We start from the raw sequence: 18,407 nt of genomic DNA, 5'->3' as shown, positions 1-18,407 counted from the left end.
AACTACACGCCAGAAAGCAGAACACTCTGTCCCCATAACTGACTGAAAGAGAGGAAAACAGGTCTACAGCACTCCTGTCACACAGGCTTATAGGACAGTCTAGCCACTGTCAGAAATAGCAGAACAAAGTAACACTAGAGATAATCTGATGGCGAGAGGCAAGCGCAGGAACCCAAGCAACAGAAACCAAGACTACATGCCATCATCGGAGCCCAATTCTCCCACCAAAACAAACATGGAATATCCAAACACACCAGAAAAGCAAGATCTAGTTACAAAATCATATTTGATCATGATGCTGGAGGACTTCAAGAAAGACATGAACACACTTAGGGAAGCACAGGAAAACATTAATAAACAAGTAAAAGCCTACAGAGAGGAATCGCAAAAATCCCTGAAAGAATTCCAGGAAAACACAATCAAACAGTTGAAGGAATTAAAAATGGAAATAGAAGCAATCAAGAAAGAACACATGGAAACAACCCTGGATATAGAAAACCAAAAGAAGAGACAAGGAGCTGTAGATACAAGCCTCACCAACAGAATTCAAGAGATGGAAGAGAGAATCTCAGGAGCAGAAGATTCCATAGAAATCATTGACTCAACTGTCAAAGATAATGTAAAGCGGAAAAAGCTACTGGTCCAAAACATACAGGAAATCCAGGACTCAATGAGAAGATCAAACCTAAGGATAATAGGTATAGAAGAGAGTGAAGACTCCCAGCTCAAAGGACCAGTAAATATCTTCAACAAAATCATAGAAGAAAACTTCCCTAACCTAAAAAAAGAGATACCCATAGACATACAAGAAGCCTACAGAACTCCAAATAGATTGGACCAGAAAAGAAACACCTCCCGTCACATAATTGTCAAAACACCAAACGCACAAAATAAAGAAAGAATATTAAAAGCAGTAAGGGAAAAAGGTCAAGTAACATATAAAGGCAGACCTATCAGAATCACACCAGACTTCTCGCCAGAAACTATGAAGGCCAGAAGATCCTGGACTGATGTCATACAGACCCTAAGAGAACACAAATGCCAGCCCAGGTTACTGTATCCAGCAAAACTCTCAATTAACATTGATGGAGAAACCAAGATATTCCATGACAAAACCAAATTTACACAATATCTTTCTAAAAATCCAGCACTACAAAGGATAATAAATGGTAAAGCCCAACATAAGGAGGCAAGCTATACCCTAGAAGAAGCAAGAAACTAATCGTCTTGGCAACAAAACAAAGAGAATGAAAGCACACAAACATAACCTCACATCCAAATATGAATATAAAGGGAAGCAATAATCACTATTCCTTAATATCTCTCAATATCAATGGCCTCAACTCCCCAATAAAAAGATATAGATTAACAAACTGGATACGCAATGAGGACCCTGCATTCTGCTGCCTACAGGAAACACACCTCAGAGACAAAGACAGACACTACCTCAGAGTGAAAGGCTGGAAAACAACTTTCCAAGCAAATGGTCAGAAGAAGCAAGCTGGAGTAGCCATTCTAATATCAAATAAAATCAATTTCCAACTAAAAGTCATCAAAAAAGATAAGGAAGGACACTTCATATTCATCAAAGGAAAAATCCACCAAGATGAACTCTCAATCCTAAATATCTATGCCCCAAATACAAGGGCACCTACATACGTAAAAGAAACCTTACTAAAGCTCAAAACACACATTGCACCTCACACAATAATAGTGGGAGACTTCAACACCCCACTCTCATCAATGGACAGATCATGGAAACAGAAATTAAACAGTGATGTCGACAGACTAAGAGAAGTCATGAGCCAAATGGACTTAACGGATATTTATAGAACATTCTATCCTAAAGCAAAAGGATATACCTTCTTCTCAGCTCCTCATGGTACTTTCTCCAAAATTGACCATATAATTGGTCAAAAAACGGGCCTCAACAGGTACAGAAAGATAGAGATAATCCCATGCATGCTATCGGACCACCACGGCCTAAAACTGGTCTTCAATAACAATAAGGGAAGAATGCCCACATATACGTGGAAATTGAACAATGCTCTACTCAATGATAAACTGGTCAAGGAAGAAATAAAGAAAGAAATTAAAAACTTTTTAGAATTTAATGAAAATGAAGGTACAACATACCCAAACTTATGGGACACAATGAAAGCTGTGCTAAGAGGAAAACTCATAGCGCTGAGTGTCTGCAGAAAGAAACAGGAAAGAGCATATGTCAGCAGATTGACAGCACACCTAAAAGCTCTAGAACAAAAAGAAGCAAATAAACCCAGGAGGAGTAGAAGGCAGGAAATAATCAAACTCAGGGCTGAAATCAACCAAGTAGAAACAAAATGACCATAGAAAGAATCAACAGAACCAAAAGTTGGTTCTTTGAGAAAAACAAAAAGATAGATAAACCCTTAGCCAGACTAACGAGAGGACACAGAGAGTGCGTCCAAATTAACAAAATTAGAAATGAAAAGGGAGACATAACTACAGATTCAGAGGAAATTCAAAAAATCATCAGATCTTACTATAAAAACCTATATTCAACAAAATTTGAAAATCTGCAGGAAATGGACAATTTCCTAGACAGATACCAGGTATCGAAGTTAAATCAGGAACAGATAAACCAGTTAAACAACCCCATAACTCCTAGGGAAATAGAAGCAGTCATTAAAGGTCTTCCAACCAAAAAGAGCCCAGGTCCAGACGGGTTTAGTGCAGAATTCTATCAAACCTTCATAGAAGACCTCATACCAATATTATCCAAACTATTCCACAAAATTGAAACAGATGAAGCACTACCGAATTCCTTCTACGAAGCCACAATTACTCTTATACCTAAACCACACAAAGACACAACAAAGAAAGAGAACTTCAGACCAATTTCCCTTATGAATATCGACGCAAAAATACTCAATAAAATTCTGGCAAACCGAATTCAAGAGCACATCAAAACAATCATCCACCATGATCAAGTAGGCTTCATCCCAGGCATGCAGGGATGGTTTAATATACGGAAAACCATCAACGTGATCCATCATATAAACAAACTGAAAGAACAAAACCACATGATCATTTCATTAGATGCTGAGAAAGCATTTGACAAAATTCAACACCCCTTCATGATAAAAGTCCTGGAAAGAATAGGAATTCAAGACCCATACCTAAACATAGTAAAAGCCATATACAGCAAACCAGTTGCTAACATTAAACTAAATGGAGAGAAACTTGAAGCAATCCCACTAAAATCAGGGACTAGACAAGGCTGCCCACTCTCTCCCTACTTATTCAATATAGTTCTTGAAGTTCTAGCCAGAGCAGTCAGACAACAAAAGGAGATCAAGGGGATACAGATTGGAAAAGAAGAAGTCAAAATATCACTATTTGCAGATGACATGATAGTATATTTAAGTGATCCCAAAAATTCCACCAGAGAACTACTAAAGCTGATAAACAACTTCAGCAAAGTGGCTGGGTATAAAATTAACTCAAATAAATCAGTTGCCTTCCTCTATACAAAAGAGAAACAAGCCGAGAAAGAAATTAGGGAAATGACACCCTTCATAATAGACCCAAATAATATAAAGTACCTCGGTGTGACTTTAACCAAGCAAGTAAAAGATCTGTACAATAAGAACTTCAAGACACTGAGGAAAGAAATTGAAGAAGACCTCAGAAGATGGAAAGATCTCCCATGCTCATGGATTGGCAGGATTAATATAGTAAAAATGGCCATTTTACCAAAAGCAATCTACAGATTCAATGCAATCCCCATCAAAATACCAATCCAATTCTTCAAAGAGTTAGACAGAACAATTTGCAAATTCATCTGGAATAACAAAAAACCCAGGATAGCTAAAGCTATCCTCAACAATAAAAGGACTTCAGGGGGAATCACTATCCCTGAACTCAAGCAGTATTACAGAGCAATAGTGATAAAAACTGCATGGTATTGGTACAGAGACAGACAGATAGACCAATGGAATAGAATTGAAGACCCAGAAATGAACCCACACACCTATGGTCACTTGATTTTTGACAAAGGAGCCAAAACCATCCAATGGAAAAAAGATAGCATTTTCAGCAAATGGTGCTGGTTCAACTGGAGGTCAACATGTAGAAGAATGCAGATCGATCCATGCTTATCACCCTGTACAAAGCTTAAGTCCAAGTGGATCAAGGACCTCCACATCAAACCAGACACACTCAAACTAATAGAAGAAAAACTAGGGAAGCATCTGGAACACATGGGCACTGGAAAAAATTTCCTGAACAAAGCACCAATGGCTTATGCTCTAAGATCAAGAATCGACAAATGGGATCTCATAAAACTGCAAAGCTTCTGTAAGGCAAAGGACACGGTGGTTAGGACAAAACGGCAACCAACAGATTGGGAAAAGATCTTTACCAATCCTACAACAGATAGAGGCCTTATATCCAAAATATACAAAGAACTCAAGAAGTTAGACCGCAGGGAAACAAATAACCCTATTAAAAAGTGGGGTTCAGAGCTAAACAAAGAATTCACAGCTGAGGAATGCCGAATGGCTGAGAAACACCTAAAGAAATGTTCAACATCTTTAGTCATAAGGGAAATGCAAATCAAAACAACCCTGAGATTTCACCTCACACCAGTGAGAATGGCTAAGATCAAAAACTCAGGTGACAGCAGATGCTGGCGAGGATGTGGAGAAAGAGGAACACTCCTCCATTGTTGGTGGGATTGCAGACTGGTACAACCATTCTGGAAATCAGTCTGGAGGTTCCTCAGAAAATTGGACATTGAACTGCCTGAGGATCCAGCTATACCTCTCTTGGGCATATACCCAAGAGATGCCTCAACATATAAAAGAGACACGTGCTCCACTATGTTCATCGCAGCCTTATTTATAATAGCCAGAAAATGGAAAGAACCCAGATGCCCTTCAACAGAGGAATGGATACAGAAAATGTGGTACATCTACACAATGGAATATTACTCAGCTATCAAAAACAACGAGTCTATGAAATTCGTAGGCAAATGGTTGGAACTGGAAAATATCATCCTGAGTGAGCTAACCCAATCACAGAAAGACATACATGGTATGCACTCATTGATAAGTGGCTATTAGCCCAAATGCTTGAATTACCCTAGATCCCTAGAACAAATGAAACTCAAGACGGATGATCAACATGTGAATGCTTCACTCCTTCTTTAAATGAGGAAAAAGAATACCCTTGGCTGGGAAGGGAGAGGCAAAGATTAAAACAGAGACTGAAGGAACACCCATTCAGAGCCTGCCCCACAGGTGGCCCATACATATACAGCCACCCAATTGGACAAGATGGATGAAGCAAAGAAGTGCAGACCGACAGGAGCCGGATGTAGATCGCTCCTGAGAGACACAGCCAGAATACAGCAAATACAGAGGCGAATGCCAGCAGCAAACCACTGAACTGAGAATAGGTCCCCCGTTGAAGGAATCAGAGAAAGAACTGGAAGAGCTTGAAGGGGCTCGAGACCCCAAAAGTACAACAATGTCAAGCAACCAGAGCTTCCAGGGACTAAGCCACTACCTAAAGACTATATTGGACTGACCCTGGACTCTGACCCCATAGGTAGCAATGAATATCCTAGTAAGAGCACCAGTGGAAGGGGAAGCCCTGGGTCCTGCTAAGACTGAACCCCCAGTGAACTAGACTATGGGGGGAGGGCGGCAATGGGGGGAGGGTTGGGAGGGGAACACCCATAAGGAAGGGGAGGGGGGAGGGGGATGTTTGCCCGGAAACCGGGAAAGGGAATAACACTTGAAATGTATATAAGAAATACTCAAGTTAATAAAAAAAAATAAATAAATAAAAAAATAAAGAAACAAAAAGCAATTCCAATAAAATCAGGAATAAGACAATTTTGTCTGCTCTCTCTATACCTATTCAATATAGTGTTTGAACTCTGAGCTAGAGCAATAAGACAATTAAAGGATATATAAGAAATATGGGCTAGAAGTTAGGATGGTTTGAATAAAAGTAGTATCAGAAGTTCAAGCCAGGTCAATTTCTCTCCCTTCTTAGTGCCTAATTCAGATTAGAACTCTCAGCTATCTTTTTAGTACCATGTATGACTGCTACTACCTTGTGTCACAGAATAAGTATAATGAACTAATCCTCTGAACCTGTATGCCAGCCCAAAATTAAATATTTTCCTTTATAAGTTTCAACACAATCATGTTGCATCTTTGAATCAATCAAACTCTAAAAGAAAAACTGGTACCAGGGATTATGGTAATGCTGTGATAAGCTAGACTATGCTTTTGTTTGGAGAAATGTGAACTTTGGGACTTCTGTATAGAAAAGCAATTGAATTTTTAAGCTGACCTTAAGGGGCCATAGTAGTATGAACATGGAAGACAATTGTGCAGAAAGTGATATGAACTATGACATGCTGGCACATGAAAATTTACAGCTTAGAAACATTTATTGTTATATTTTCATGAAGAATGTGACTGCTTTTGGCCCTTGGCTAAAATAAATCTACCTGAAGCTAAATTGAAGAATTTTGGATTAACAGCAATAGTAGTATAAAATAATTCTAATACTGACTATGTTGTCTACTTATTAGTGGACAGTCTTATAAATATCTATAATGAAAAAGAACAATCTAATAATATATACACAGTAGGTGAAAAAATGAATACTAGGAAAATGTTTGAAGAAAAGTCTGATCCTGCATGGAAAAAAATGAGTGGTGATTTAATGGTAAGACCCCACTCAACCAAGCTTACAAATTATGGAAAGAAAATAAAAGCTTGGGCCCCAGTATATTGATGCATACTTTCAATACCAGCTCTTGGGGGAACATATGTAAGCATATATCTCAGTTCAAAACCAGTCTGACTACAGAGAATGTTCCAGAACCACCAAATGCAGACAGTTAACAAAGCCATTGGAAAAAAATGTAGTGAACTTATAATTGAATTGGGAAGGACAGGACCAGCCCCAGAAAGTAGCAGAAATCGATAGCTTTGGCCATGTAGTTCAGGATTAAGAGTTAAGGATACAAGAAAGTAGATATGGAATATCCCACCATGAGTAAGGAAAGCTATAAGGCAGGTGTTCAACAAGAGAGTCCTGGAATGGATAGGTATGCTGCCTACAAGTTATGTTAATTCTATGGCATAGAGAGAGAGAGAGAGAGAGAGAGAGAGAGAGAGAGAGAGAGAGAGAGACAGGCAGACAGACAGAGAGACAGAGAGACAGAGAGACAGAGAGACAGAGAGACAGAGAGACAGAGAGACAGAGAGACAGAGCGACAGAGAGACAGAGAGACAGAGACAGAGAGGCAGAGACAGAGAGGCAGAGAGAGACAGAGAGGGAGAGAGACAAGGGACAAGGAGGGAGGGAGGAAAGGAGGAAGAGAGAGAGATGACAGAGACCAACACAGAGAGACAGAGAGACAGAGACAGAGATAGCCAGAGAGAAAGATAGAAAAATGCAGAGAGTGACAGAGCAAGGCAGAGAATCAATAAGCTGACTCCTTCACTATATTCTGGATCAGTACCTTGCTTAGCAAATGTCAGAGCTTTCTCTCGCAGCAGATGAGAATAAATACAGCATAGCCAAACATTATGCAGAATGAGAGACCTTATAATAATCCTTGGCCTTAAATTGAATATCTCTATCAAATCCTTCTACTCAGGACTCAGAGAAATCTGAAGAAGGGTAGGCAGAGTATGAGAGCCAAAGAAGATGGAAGATCCTCTAAATCAGTCTGATAAGTCTCCATATGGACATAGAGAAACTGGGCACCATGTACAAGGCCTTCACTGGTCTGCATCAGATAGGTGCCCAAAACTAAAGAGAGAGAGAGAGAGAGAGAGAGAGAGAGAGAGAGAGAGAGAGAGAGAGAGAGAGAGAGAGAGAGAGAGAGAGAGAGAGAGAGAGAGAGAGAGAGAGAGAGAGAGAGAGAAAGAGAGAGAGAGAACATACATTCCTACTCCTACCACAAAAGGATTCATCAATTGATAAATACTTTTAAATGATAATTTGGCTTACTCAAAATGAGACATACCAGGGTGGGGGTGAGGGAACTACTATACTAAGGATAGACTTCATGCCAGTATTACATGGTAAATAGAAAAGAAACTCAAGTGCACACTTTGGAATATCTTATCTCATAATGTAATATAAAATGTTTGCTTTATATTTGGTAATTTTTTATTATGGACTAATTTTATGTATTTTAGTATATTTTTTCTTCTCTTTTCTACCCTGCAAATCCTTTTCATGTACAATGTGGCTTCCAAGTTACTATTTTTATGGGGTTTCTGAGTCTCAAAACAAGTAGCTCTGTGATTCCTGTGCCTTCCTTTGGCTTCTCTTCTTTACGTTTATGTTTATCAGTTTCTCCCAAGTACCAGGGATTAGTTTTTGATTGTTGTGTTTTATTTTAGTTTATCTTAATTATCCCTAAGACCTTAGATACCTGTTTGTTTCCTGGGAAACGGAAATTTGGTGAATAACAATAGGAGGTTTTATGAGGAGGAAAGGAGAAAATTAGTAAGGGGAAAATGTGATCAAAATTTATGAGTTGAGAAAACAAGCTATTTTCAACAAGAGATAAAATTAAAACGAGAAATAATTCTTCTTAAAGAGGAAAGGAAAAGATACCCAAATGTATTATTTTATGACCAGGAAGAACTTATTCTAAAACTACTGAGTCCATTCCAGGTAGTACTCTATTCATATAAAAAGAATAAATAATGAGTAGAAGTACTATTTCAGTTAGGGAAATGTCACATCTTAAGATATCAATCCATGGGAAATGAGACCCATATTATGCACAGAAGTCAAACTGCATTTTAACGTCTGCCTTGATATTGAAAAACTGCTAGGTATTTCTGATTTCAGAATGATGATTGGTTCTCTAATACCTTCTATTTTGTGAGATTTAGTTCATTATAAGGGTAATTAGGTATGAGGGAAATGAGGGAATGTGCATGTGAAAATGTGTGTACATGTGCATAAACATTTATATGTGTGCATGTGTGTGTGCATGTGTGTGTGTGCGTGTGTGTGTATGCATGTGTGAAAGACAGGAAGAAGAATGTATGTTCTGTGGGTGTGTAGATGTCTGGACACCAAATATATTCCATATCACATCATATCACAGATATTCTAGGACATGGTACCTCTATGTCTATAGTACACTCTGTCTAGGAGTAGTTGTTTCCTAAGTTCCATAACAAACTTGCTGATTATGTCTGATATAATCTGCATCGAGTACTTAAAATTGTGATTTTATAGTTTACCCAGGAGGATACTTGCCTGGAGACGTCAAGTTGACTGATATGTACAGAATCATAAATACTATTGAAGAATGACCCTTAAACAAAATTACTGAACGTTGCTTGCTCCTGGGCATAAGAACACAGATGCAGAGCCCGAGGCCCGAGAATGCTGATGAGTTCTCCAGAGAGCAAGCTAAGAAGAAAAGAATTAATATAAATGCAGTGATTAGCAACTACGATAGTAAAAATAGGCATAGATATGTATGTGCCTATCTTGAAGGTGCTTTTCTGTGTAACTTGCTTTGCTGCACGTTTACAAATTATTTTTTCTTGGTGAAATTACTAAGATGTTCTCGTTTCTGTTTGCAATTCTTGTCCTGAAGCTTTCTTTTCCTTTGTGCAGTCCAATTGACAACCGTTGTTTTTGGAGATTAAAAACCAAGACATTTTGGGAAGGAGACAAAGAAATTGATTGCTTTTTTTTTATTTATACAAGGTTTGGTCATGTAAAGAATGAACAGTTCAGTGGGAATCTAGACAAGCGGTAAGAGCCTTTAATGTATTTCTCCTTAATTGTATATCAATGGAAATAATACATAGCATGGATATACTTTGCCAGACCTTAATACTCCATACTCTATGTCTTCTCTCTTATTTGCTTTCCCCCCTAAGACATAACCAAGATTTATTTTGTTTTATACCTGACAATTTCCATATTTATCATGCTTACTGTATCTGTTCTTACATTTCAGAGTCATATTTTTAATGCAAGAGTCTATATCACATATACTGCCTACCATTTTGTATATTCATACATTTTTATAGGGGCAGTGACATTTCATAATGTAAAGTGATGTCCTTGATCAAAACTCATCAGCATTGAATGGCAATTCTTGTCAAGTGAAGTATTAATACTTCCTTTTGGCTTTACGTGCACATTCCTTTTTTATTGAATATTTCATTTACATCTTAAATGTTATCACCTTTCCAGATTTCTTTTCCATAAACCCTCTATATCATCTCCCTTACCCCTTCTTCTGTGAGGGTGTTCTTCCACCCAACCTTGCACCCCTTCCTGCCTGCCCACCCTGACAGTCCCCTATACTGGGGCTCCAGCTTTGGCAGGGCCAAGGGCTTTTCCTCCCATTGGCGCTCAACAAGGCCATCATCTACTACACATGCAGCTGGAGCCATGAGTCTGTCCATTTATATTCTTTGGGTCATGGTTTTATTCCCTGGGAGCTCTGATTGGTTGGTATTGTTGTTCTTATGGGGTTTCAAGCCCCCTCAGCTCCTTCAATCCTTTCTCTAACTTCCCCAATGAGAACCCCATTCTCAGTTCAACCATTTGCTGGTATCATTCTCCCCTGCATTTGTCACATTCTGGCTGAGCTTCTCAGGAGACAGCTACATCAGGCTACTGTCAACATGTACTTACTGGCATCAGCAATATTATCTGGGTTTGGTGGCTATATATATATATATATATATATATATATATATATATATATATATATATATGACTGGATACCCAGACAGGCTAAGGTCTGATTGGCCTTTCCTTCAGTCTCTGATTCAATCTTTTTTCCTTATCTCCTTCTATGAATACTTTTGTTCCCCATTTTAAGGAGTGAAACATCTGCACTTTAATTGTCCTTCTTGAGCTTCATGTGGCCTGTGGATTTTATCTTGTGTAATCTGAGCTTAGGGGCTAATATCCACTTATCAGTGAGTGCATACTATGTGGGTTGTTTTTGTGTTTGTTTGTTTGGTTTTCGGGTTTTGTTTGTTGGTGGTGGTGGTTTTTTGTTTTGGTTTTTGTTTGTTTGTGGTTTTCTTGTGATTGGTTTACCTTACTCAGGATGATATTTTCTTGTTCCATCCATATGAGTATAAATTTCTTAATACTGCATTTTTAAACTAACATCACAAATATGGTATATTTATTAGTGTTAATTTTAAATTTCCATGTGTTGACTCTCTGCTGATTCCCTTTTCCTTGTTTCTGATTCATCAAAAATGTTTTGCTTATTGTGAGAATATATACACAATGCATTCTATATCTGTATTTTTACCATAATTTTTCTTTATTAATGAAGTATACTGGATTTAAGATCTATTTTGTGCCATCATGGCAATGCCTCCTATGGCATGCTAAGGACATTGCATGTACATCATAAAGGAGAGTGCACAAAAAAATACTATAAATATTTGGTAGTGAACACTGCAAATGTGAAACAGAACTTCATCTCTGAGGCAAATCACAGTGAGGTTTTAGATGAATTTGCATTAATTATTTATAACATATGGATAAATGCAAAGATGATTTTAGGGACTGTGGAAAAGAAGCAAGACAGTTTCATTAAAACAGTGGAAACAATTAAAAATCTGCAGTGATCTGGTCTAGAGATATAAAACATATCCACAGAGATGATGAAAAATGAGAAGTGATACTAAATGTCATCATATATTGGTTAAACAGACAAAATAATATTCATGATAAAATGGAAAAGCAAAGAGATATTTCAGAGAAACAAGGAATCAGAGAAATAAAAATATTAGAGGTAACAATCAATAGACTTTGAATTTGAAGATCACTTAAATTAGGCAAAGTTCTGCTGTATGCTATCTTAAGTATTCTGGAAGTTAAAGAGAAACTGTTTTCTTAGAAGTTGAGGTAAGGGTATTTGCAATTCCTCAGATCTGATGAATTAACATACGTCAGTGATGTGATCTCCCCTGTGTTCAAGTATTGCTAGAATACTTTTCTATCCAATAGTGAATTATGTTAGCATAGATCCCACAAACTACAAAAGTTGCTGTAATAGTATTGATCATTTCTTAAACTTTGTAAATAAAAGCACAAATTTATTGAAAACTATTATTATATATAATCTTCTCTCAAATATCCATTTATGATATAAATTATCATAAAAGCATGTTTCTATACCTGAAATTTGTCTCCATTCATATATTTTTCCGACACATTTGAATGATGTTTAATAACTATTTGGATACTTCTATTATGGTTAATAACATGAAAAAATAGTTAACAAAGTCTGACATTGCACAAAATATATTGGAGCACATATATACCTATACATTACCTATATGCTCTTTTGTCAAATTTAGTTAAGATATAATTTATGGAGTCAGTGGAGTAATGATGATTTTGTAAACACAGCTACATTACAAATTATTTAGCTGAAATATATATATATATATATTCATCATTTTGGATGTATACCTATATGCCTTATGGAAATTTATTTGGAATTATGACTAGCTATTCTGCCCAATTATTTTCTTTTAACATTTTTATGGTATTTTATTTATATAGACAATGAATATATATTATATACATGATTATATACATAGGTGAGCAATCCATATATTTTCAAAATGTTTATATAAATATAAACAAGTAGTCATGATGATATTAATCTATAATATTTCATATACTTATACATTTATATATAACAGTTTTCTAAAATCATTATGAAAAACAATGAAAACACAGATTTTAAAATAATATTCTCTTTTTATGTTCTAAAAACTTCATACATATGCCGTGGATTTTAATTATATGGATATGCTTCTTCCTACCTCTTTTCAACTACTACCTACCAGGACATCTCCCTCTCAAATTTCTGCTTTCCTCTTTGTTTTAAATCAATAACCCCTAAGTCCAATTAGTCTTACTCATATGCACAAGGATATAAAACCAACCACTTGTGAATGGGCTACCTACCAGTGGCCGCATAATCAAGGAACTGACTTTCTCTCCCTCTACAGTCACCAATGGTGATCAGCACCTCTGCCAATGATGAGGCATGTGGAGTCCCTTCCCAGTGAACATTGGAAGTTTCCTCTGCTTGACCTTGTATAAGTTTTATGCAGGAGACTCTTGTGAGTTAATGAAATTTAACAGACATGTCATTTCTGTAAGTTAGTATTTATTTTACCGATTTCCTCTCTGTTCCCTAGCTTATGCATTTTTCTGCCTCCTTATACTTCATTTTCTGAATGTCACATGGGGATAAGTGACTCACCTGCAACTGAACACTCAGTGTTATTTATGTTAGATACATTGAATAGCCATAAGTTTCTCAGTAGTTACTACTCACTGAAAGAAGAAGCGTCTCTGACAAAGCAGAAAGCAATACAAACTGCTGTAGAAGCATCAATACTTAAAAAGCAAATTGACAGTATGACCACTTGGCAAAGCAGCTATCTCCCCAGTCAAGAACATTTGGCCATATTTACAGTACCAGACAGGAACAAAAATTGCAAAGTGCTTGGAAAATCCCATAAATATCCCACTACAATGTGACCAAAAGACACATAACAGGCAGGTCAGTATTATGAAATGCTGAGCACTGTGTTGGGTAAGACCTTTGTTGTCCTCCTTTCTAGATGCCTACAGACCACCTTCTGGAACTGTGTAAGCTAGTTATTAGGGAAATCGTTCCTGAATCATAAAGGATGATTTATTTACATCCTACATTCCAAGTGAGTGGATGTAATCAGCAATAAGTACATAGTAGAAGGTACGATCTAGATATGGTGAACAGCAAAGAGTAAAGGCAATGGTCTATGTTTTGAGAAGAAAAGAGTTTTGTTTTATTCACAATTCAGGAAAGATGATCTAGAACTGTCAGAGTCTTGACGTTACTGTGGATATCAGGGCATATAGTATCACAGAGGTGAAAGCAAGTGCAGAGATACTGAAATGAAAAACAAGTAGCGAGAGAACAAGACAGCAAGATCTCAAAAGAAATATGTTAATCTTTTATAAACACAAACCAATATCCTTACAACTTAATGTGTCCATCATTACTACCAAGCATCAACTTGTGGAATATTCAATGTTTAAGGGTCTCTTGAATAAATTCAAGTCTAAACTGTAAGATCATGAATATAAGAATTGTACAGTATTGACATTAAAGCCCATCCAGTCACTTTACATTCCAGTCACTGCGGTCTTCTGGTCCTCCATCATAGATTCCTTCTCTCCATCTCCCCTTTCTCTTCTCTTCAGAGAGGGTTGGGACCACCTGGGCATTCCACCCACGCTGGTACATCAAGTTTCTGCAAATTCAGACTCATCACCTCCCACTGAGGCTAGACAAGTTAGCCCTGTTAGGGAACAAATTCCAGTCAGACACCAGCTTTAGGGACAGCTTTTCTTCAGTTGTTGGAGTATCCAAATGAACACCAAGCTGAACATCTGCTGTGTATGTGCCAAGGACCTTAGTCCAGCTTGTATATGCTCTTTGGTTGGTGGCTCAGTTTCACATAGCCCCCAAGGGTCCACGTGGGTTGACTCATTTGGTCATCCTGGGAGTTTATACCAAATACAGGCCCTGTAATTCTTCCCTGAAATGTATCATGAAAGTGCCTGAGGTCCACACAAAGTTAGAGTATGGGTATGTGCATCTGTTTCAGTCAGCTGATGAATGGAGCCTCCCAGAGGACAGTTATGGTAGGGTCCTGTCTACAAGCTTAACAGAGTTTCAGTAATAGAGACGGATTGGTGCTTGGCCATGGGATGGGTATCATGTCGAACTGGTTATTACTTGGCAGTTCCTTCTGTCACTGTTCCATCTTTGTCCATGCACTTCCTGTAAACAGGATAAATTTTGAGTCAAAAATTTTGTGAGTGGGTTGGTGTCCTTATCCCTCCACTAGAGTTTTTGCCTGGCTCAGGAGGTGACCTCTTTGGGTTCCATATCCCTACTGATTTGCATCTAGGCTAAGGTCACCTGCATTGACTCCTGGGAACCTCCCACATCCCAAGTCTCTGGCACTTCCTAGAGATTCCCCCAGTCTCCACCACTGCCAGCTGCAGATTTCCATTTATTCTTCTGGCTCTCTTGCCCTTTTCTCTGTCTCTCCACACACTTGATCCTGACTCTCCTCCGCCCTCTCCATCTCATCTTTCAACCGTTGTCTCTAGTCTTCTGCATTGTATGACTATTTTACTCACCCATCTAAGTGAGATTCAATCACTCTTTCATAGCACTTCCGTCATGTTTAGCTTCTTTGGGTCTAGATTGTATGGTGGATATCTTGCACTTTATGGCTAATATCCACTTATCAGTGAGTTCATAACATTCACATAATTTAGGGGCTGGGTTTTCTTGTTCAGGATGGTATTTTCTAGTTCAGTCGACTTGCTGGCAAAATGTATGTTCTTTTTGTTTCTAATAGCTCGTATACCATTGTGAATGTGAACGTCATTCTCCGTATACATTCTTCAGCAGAGGGACATCTGGGTTGTTTCCAGTTTCTAGATATTACAAATAAAACTGCTATGAATATAGCGATGCATGTGTCCCTGTGCAATGGTGGAGCATTTTGGGAGGTATATGCCCTGGAGCATTATAGATGGATATTTAGGTAAAACTATTTACTATTTTATGACTGATTTCTAGATTGCTGCACAAGCGTGCAATCCCACCAGCAATGGAAGAGTGTTCCCCATTCTCTGTATTTTTGCTAGCATGGGATGACATTTGAGTTTTTATCTTAGTTATTACATCTGGTATAAGATGGGATCTCAGGGTTCTTTTGATTTGTATTAACCTGAGGACTAAGGACTTGAACATTTCTTTAAGTGTTTCTCGGCCATTTGATATTCCTCTGTTGAGTATTCTGTTTAGCTCTGTTTGAAATTTTTTTTCTTTTTTTTTTTTTTATTAACTTGAGTATTTCTTATATACATTTCAAGTGTTATTCCCTTTCCCGGTTTCCGGGCAAACATCCCCCTCGCCCCTCCCCTTCCTTATGGGTGTTCCCCTCCCAACCCTCCCCCCATTGCCGCCCTCCCCCCATAGACTAGTTCACTGGGGGTTCAGTCTTAGCAGGACCCAGGGCTTCCCCTTCCACTGGTGCTCTTACTAGGATATTCATTGCTACCTATGGGGTCAGAGTCCAGGGTCAGTCCATATATAGTCTTTAGGTAGTGGCTTAGTCCCTGGAAGCTCTGGTTGCTTGACATTGTTGTACTTTTGGGGTCTCGAGCCCCTTCAAGCTCTTCCAGTTCTTTCTCTGATTCCTTCAACGGGGGAACTATTCTCAGTTCAGTGGTTTGCTGCTGGCATTCGCCTCTGTATTTGCTGTATTCTGGCTGTGTCTCTCAGGAGCGATCTACATCCGGCTCCTGTCGGTCTGCACTTCTTTGCTTCATCCATCTTGTCCAATTGGGTGGCTGTATATTTATGGGCCACCTGTGGGGCAGGCTCTGAATGGGTGTTCCTTCAGTCTCTGTTTTAATCTTTGCCTCTCCCTTCCCAGCCACGGGTATTCTTTTTCCTCATTTAAAGAAGGAGTGAAGCATTCACATTTTGATCATCCGTCTTGAGTTTCGTTTGTTCTAGGGATCTAGGGTAATTCAAGCATTTGGGCTAATAGCCACTTATCAATCAGTGCATACCATGTATGTCTTTCTGTGATTGGGTTAGCTCACTCAGGATGATATTTTCCAGTTCCAACCATTTGCCTACGAATTTCATAGACTCGTTGTTTTTGATAGCTGAGTAATATTCCATTGTGTAGATGTTTGAAATTTTTAATTGAGTTACTCAGTTTGTTGCAGTCTACCTTTTTGAGTTCCTTATATATTTTGAGTATTATCCCTCTGTCAAATATAGGGTTAGTGAAGATTTCTTTTCTCACTCTGTAGACTGTTGTTTGTAGCTATAGACTGTGTCCTTTATCCTACAGAAACTTTTCACTTTCATGAGGTTCTATTTATCAACTGTTAATATTCAAGCATGAGCTATTGGTGTTCTTTCCAAGAAATTGAGCCCTATTCCAATTTGTTCTCAAATATTTAAAGTTTCTCTTCTATTAGACACAGTGTATCTGATTTTAAGTTGGTGTCCTTGATCCACTTGGATTTGACCTTTGTAATGGATGATAAATATTGGCCTATTTGCATTCTTCTACATGTTGACCAAGAGTTAGACCAGCACTATTTTTTGAAGTTTTTTCCTTTTATACTTTTGGTTTCTTTGTCAAAAAAATGAAGTGTTCATGGGCGTGAGGGTTTTCCTAGGTCTTCAATTATATTACATTGATCAATATGTCTGTTTCTATACCAATACCATCCAGGTTTTATTACTATTGTTGTGTAGTGAAGCTTGAGATCAGGGATGCTGATTCCTCTAGAAGTTTTATTCTTCAGTAATATTTTTTCTGTCTGGGTCTATTTCATTTTCCATATAAAGTTGCTCTCTCAAATTCTATAAGACTGTCTTGATGGTTTGATAATAATTGCATTAAATCTATTCATTGCTTTTGGTATGATGGTCATTTTCCTTATGTTAATTCTACTAATGCATTAACATGGAAGATTTTTCCACATTTTAATATCTTCTTCAATTTATTTTTCCAGAGACTTGATAATTCTTTTCATGCAGGTGTTTCACTTTCTTGGTTACAGTTAAACCAAGATACTTTATACAATTTGTTCCTACTGTGAAGGGTGTCATTTGTATAAAGGAGGGTTATCACTTTGGTTGAGTTAATTTTGTATCCTGCCACTATGGTGAATGTATTTATCCACAGGTAGGAGGTCTCTGGTAGAATTTTGGGGTTGCTTATGTGTAATTTCACATTGTCTCCAAATAGGAATGCTTTGACTTCTTTTCCAATTTGTATCTACTTGATCTTTTTTAAGTGTTTTGTTGCTCAGGCTTGAACTTCAATTACTATAATGAATAGATAGGGAGACAATGGGCAGCATTATCTTGTCCCTGATTTTAGTGAGATTGCTTTAAGTTTCTCTCAAACTTAATGTTGGCCATTGCCTTGCTTTATGTAGCTTTCATTATTTTTAGGAATTTGTCTTGTGTCCGTGATCTCCGAGAACTTTCTTTTACTTTTTTTAACACAAATGAAATATCAAAAATTAGATGCATTTAATGAGATAATCATTTGATTTCTTTAACTCTCTGTTTGTTTATGTGGTGGATTATATTGAACTGTCCCTTTATCCCTATAATGAAGCCTATTTAATCATACTAAATGATGTTTTTGATGTATTCTTGGAATTAGTATGTGAGAATTTAACTGATTGTTTTTTCATAGATGTTCATAAGATATATAGGTCTGAAATTCTTATTCTCTGATGAGTCT

At 37.7% G+C, this 18,407-nt stretch overlaps 1 protein-coding gene across 1 annotated transcript in view; it reads left to right on the top strand.

The window, feature by feature from the left end:
- The first annotated feature begins 9,532 nt into the window (after window positions 1-9,532).
- The window catches only part of Vom2r41 (vomeronasal 2 receptor, 41), a 48,434-nt gene continuing 39,559 nt past the window's right edge, over window positions 9,533-18,407 (top strand). The window contains exon 1 of the mRNA NM_001099500.3: window positions 9,533-9,807. Within this exon, the coding sequence (NP_001092970.3) occupies window positions 9,611-9,807 (197 nt within the window). The 5' untranslated portion in view covers window positions 9,533-9,610. The remainder of the gene's footprint in view (window positions 9,808-18,407) is intronic.

This window comes from Rattus norvegicus, chromosome 1 (genome assembly GCF_021556685.1).
Source record: "Rattus norvegicus strain SHRSP/BbbUtx chromosome 1, alternate assembly SHRSP_T2T, whole genome shotgun sequence".
Lineage (NCBI taxonomy): Eukaryota > Metazoa > Chordata > Mammalia > Rodentia > Muridae > Rattus > Rattus norvegicus.
The sequence above is the reverse complement of the archived record's forward strand: the minus strand, read 5'-3'. Positions and strand labels throughout refer to the sequence as shown.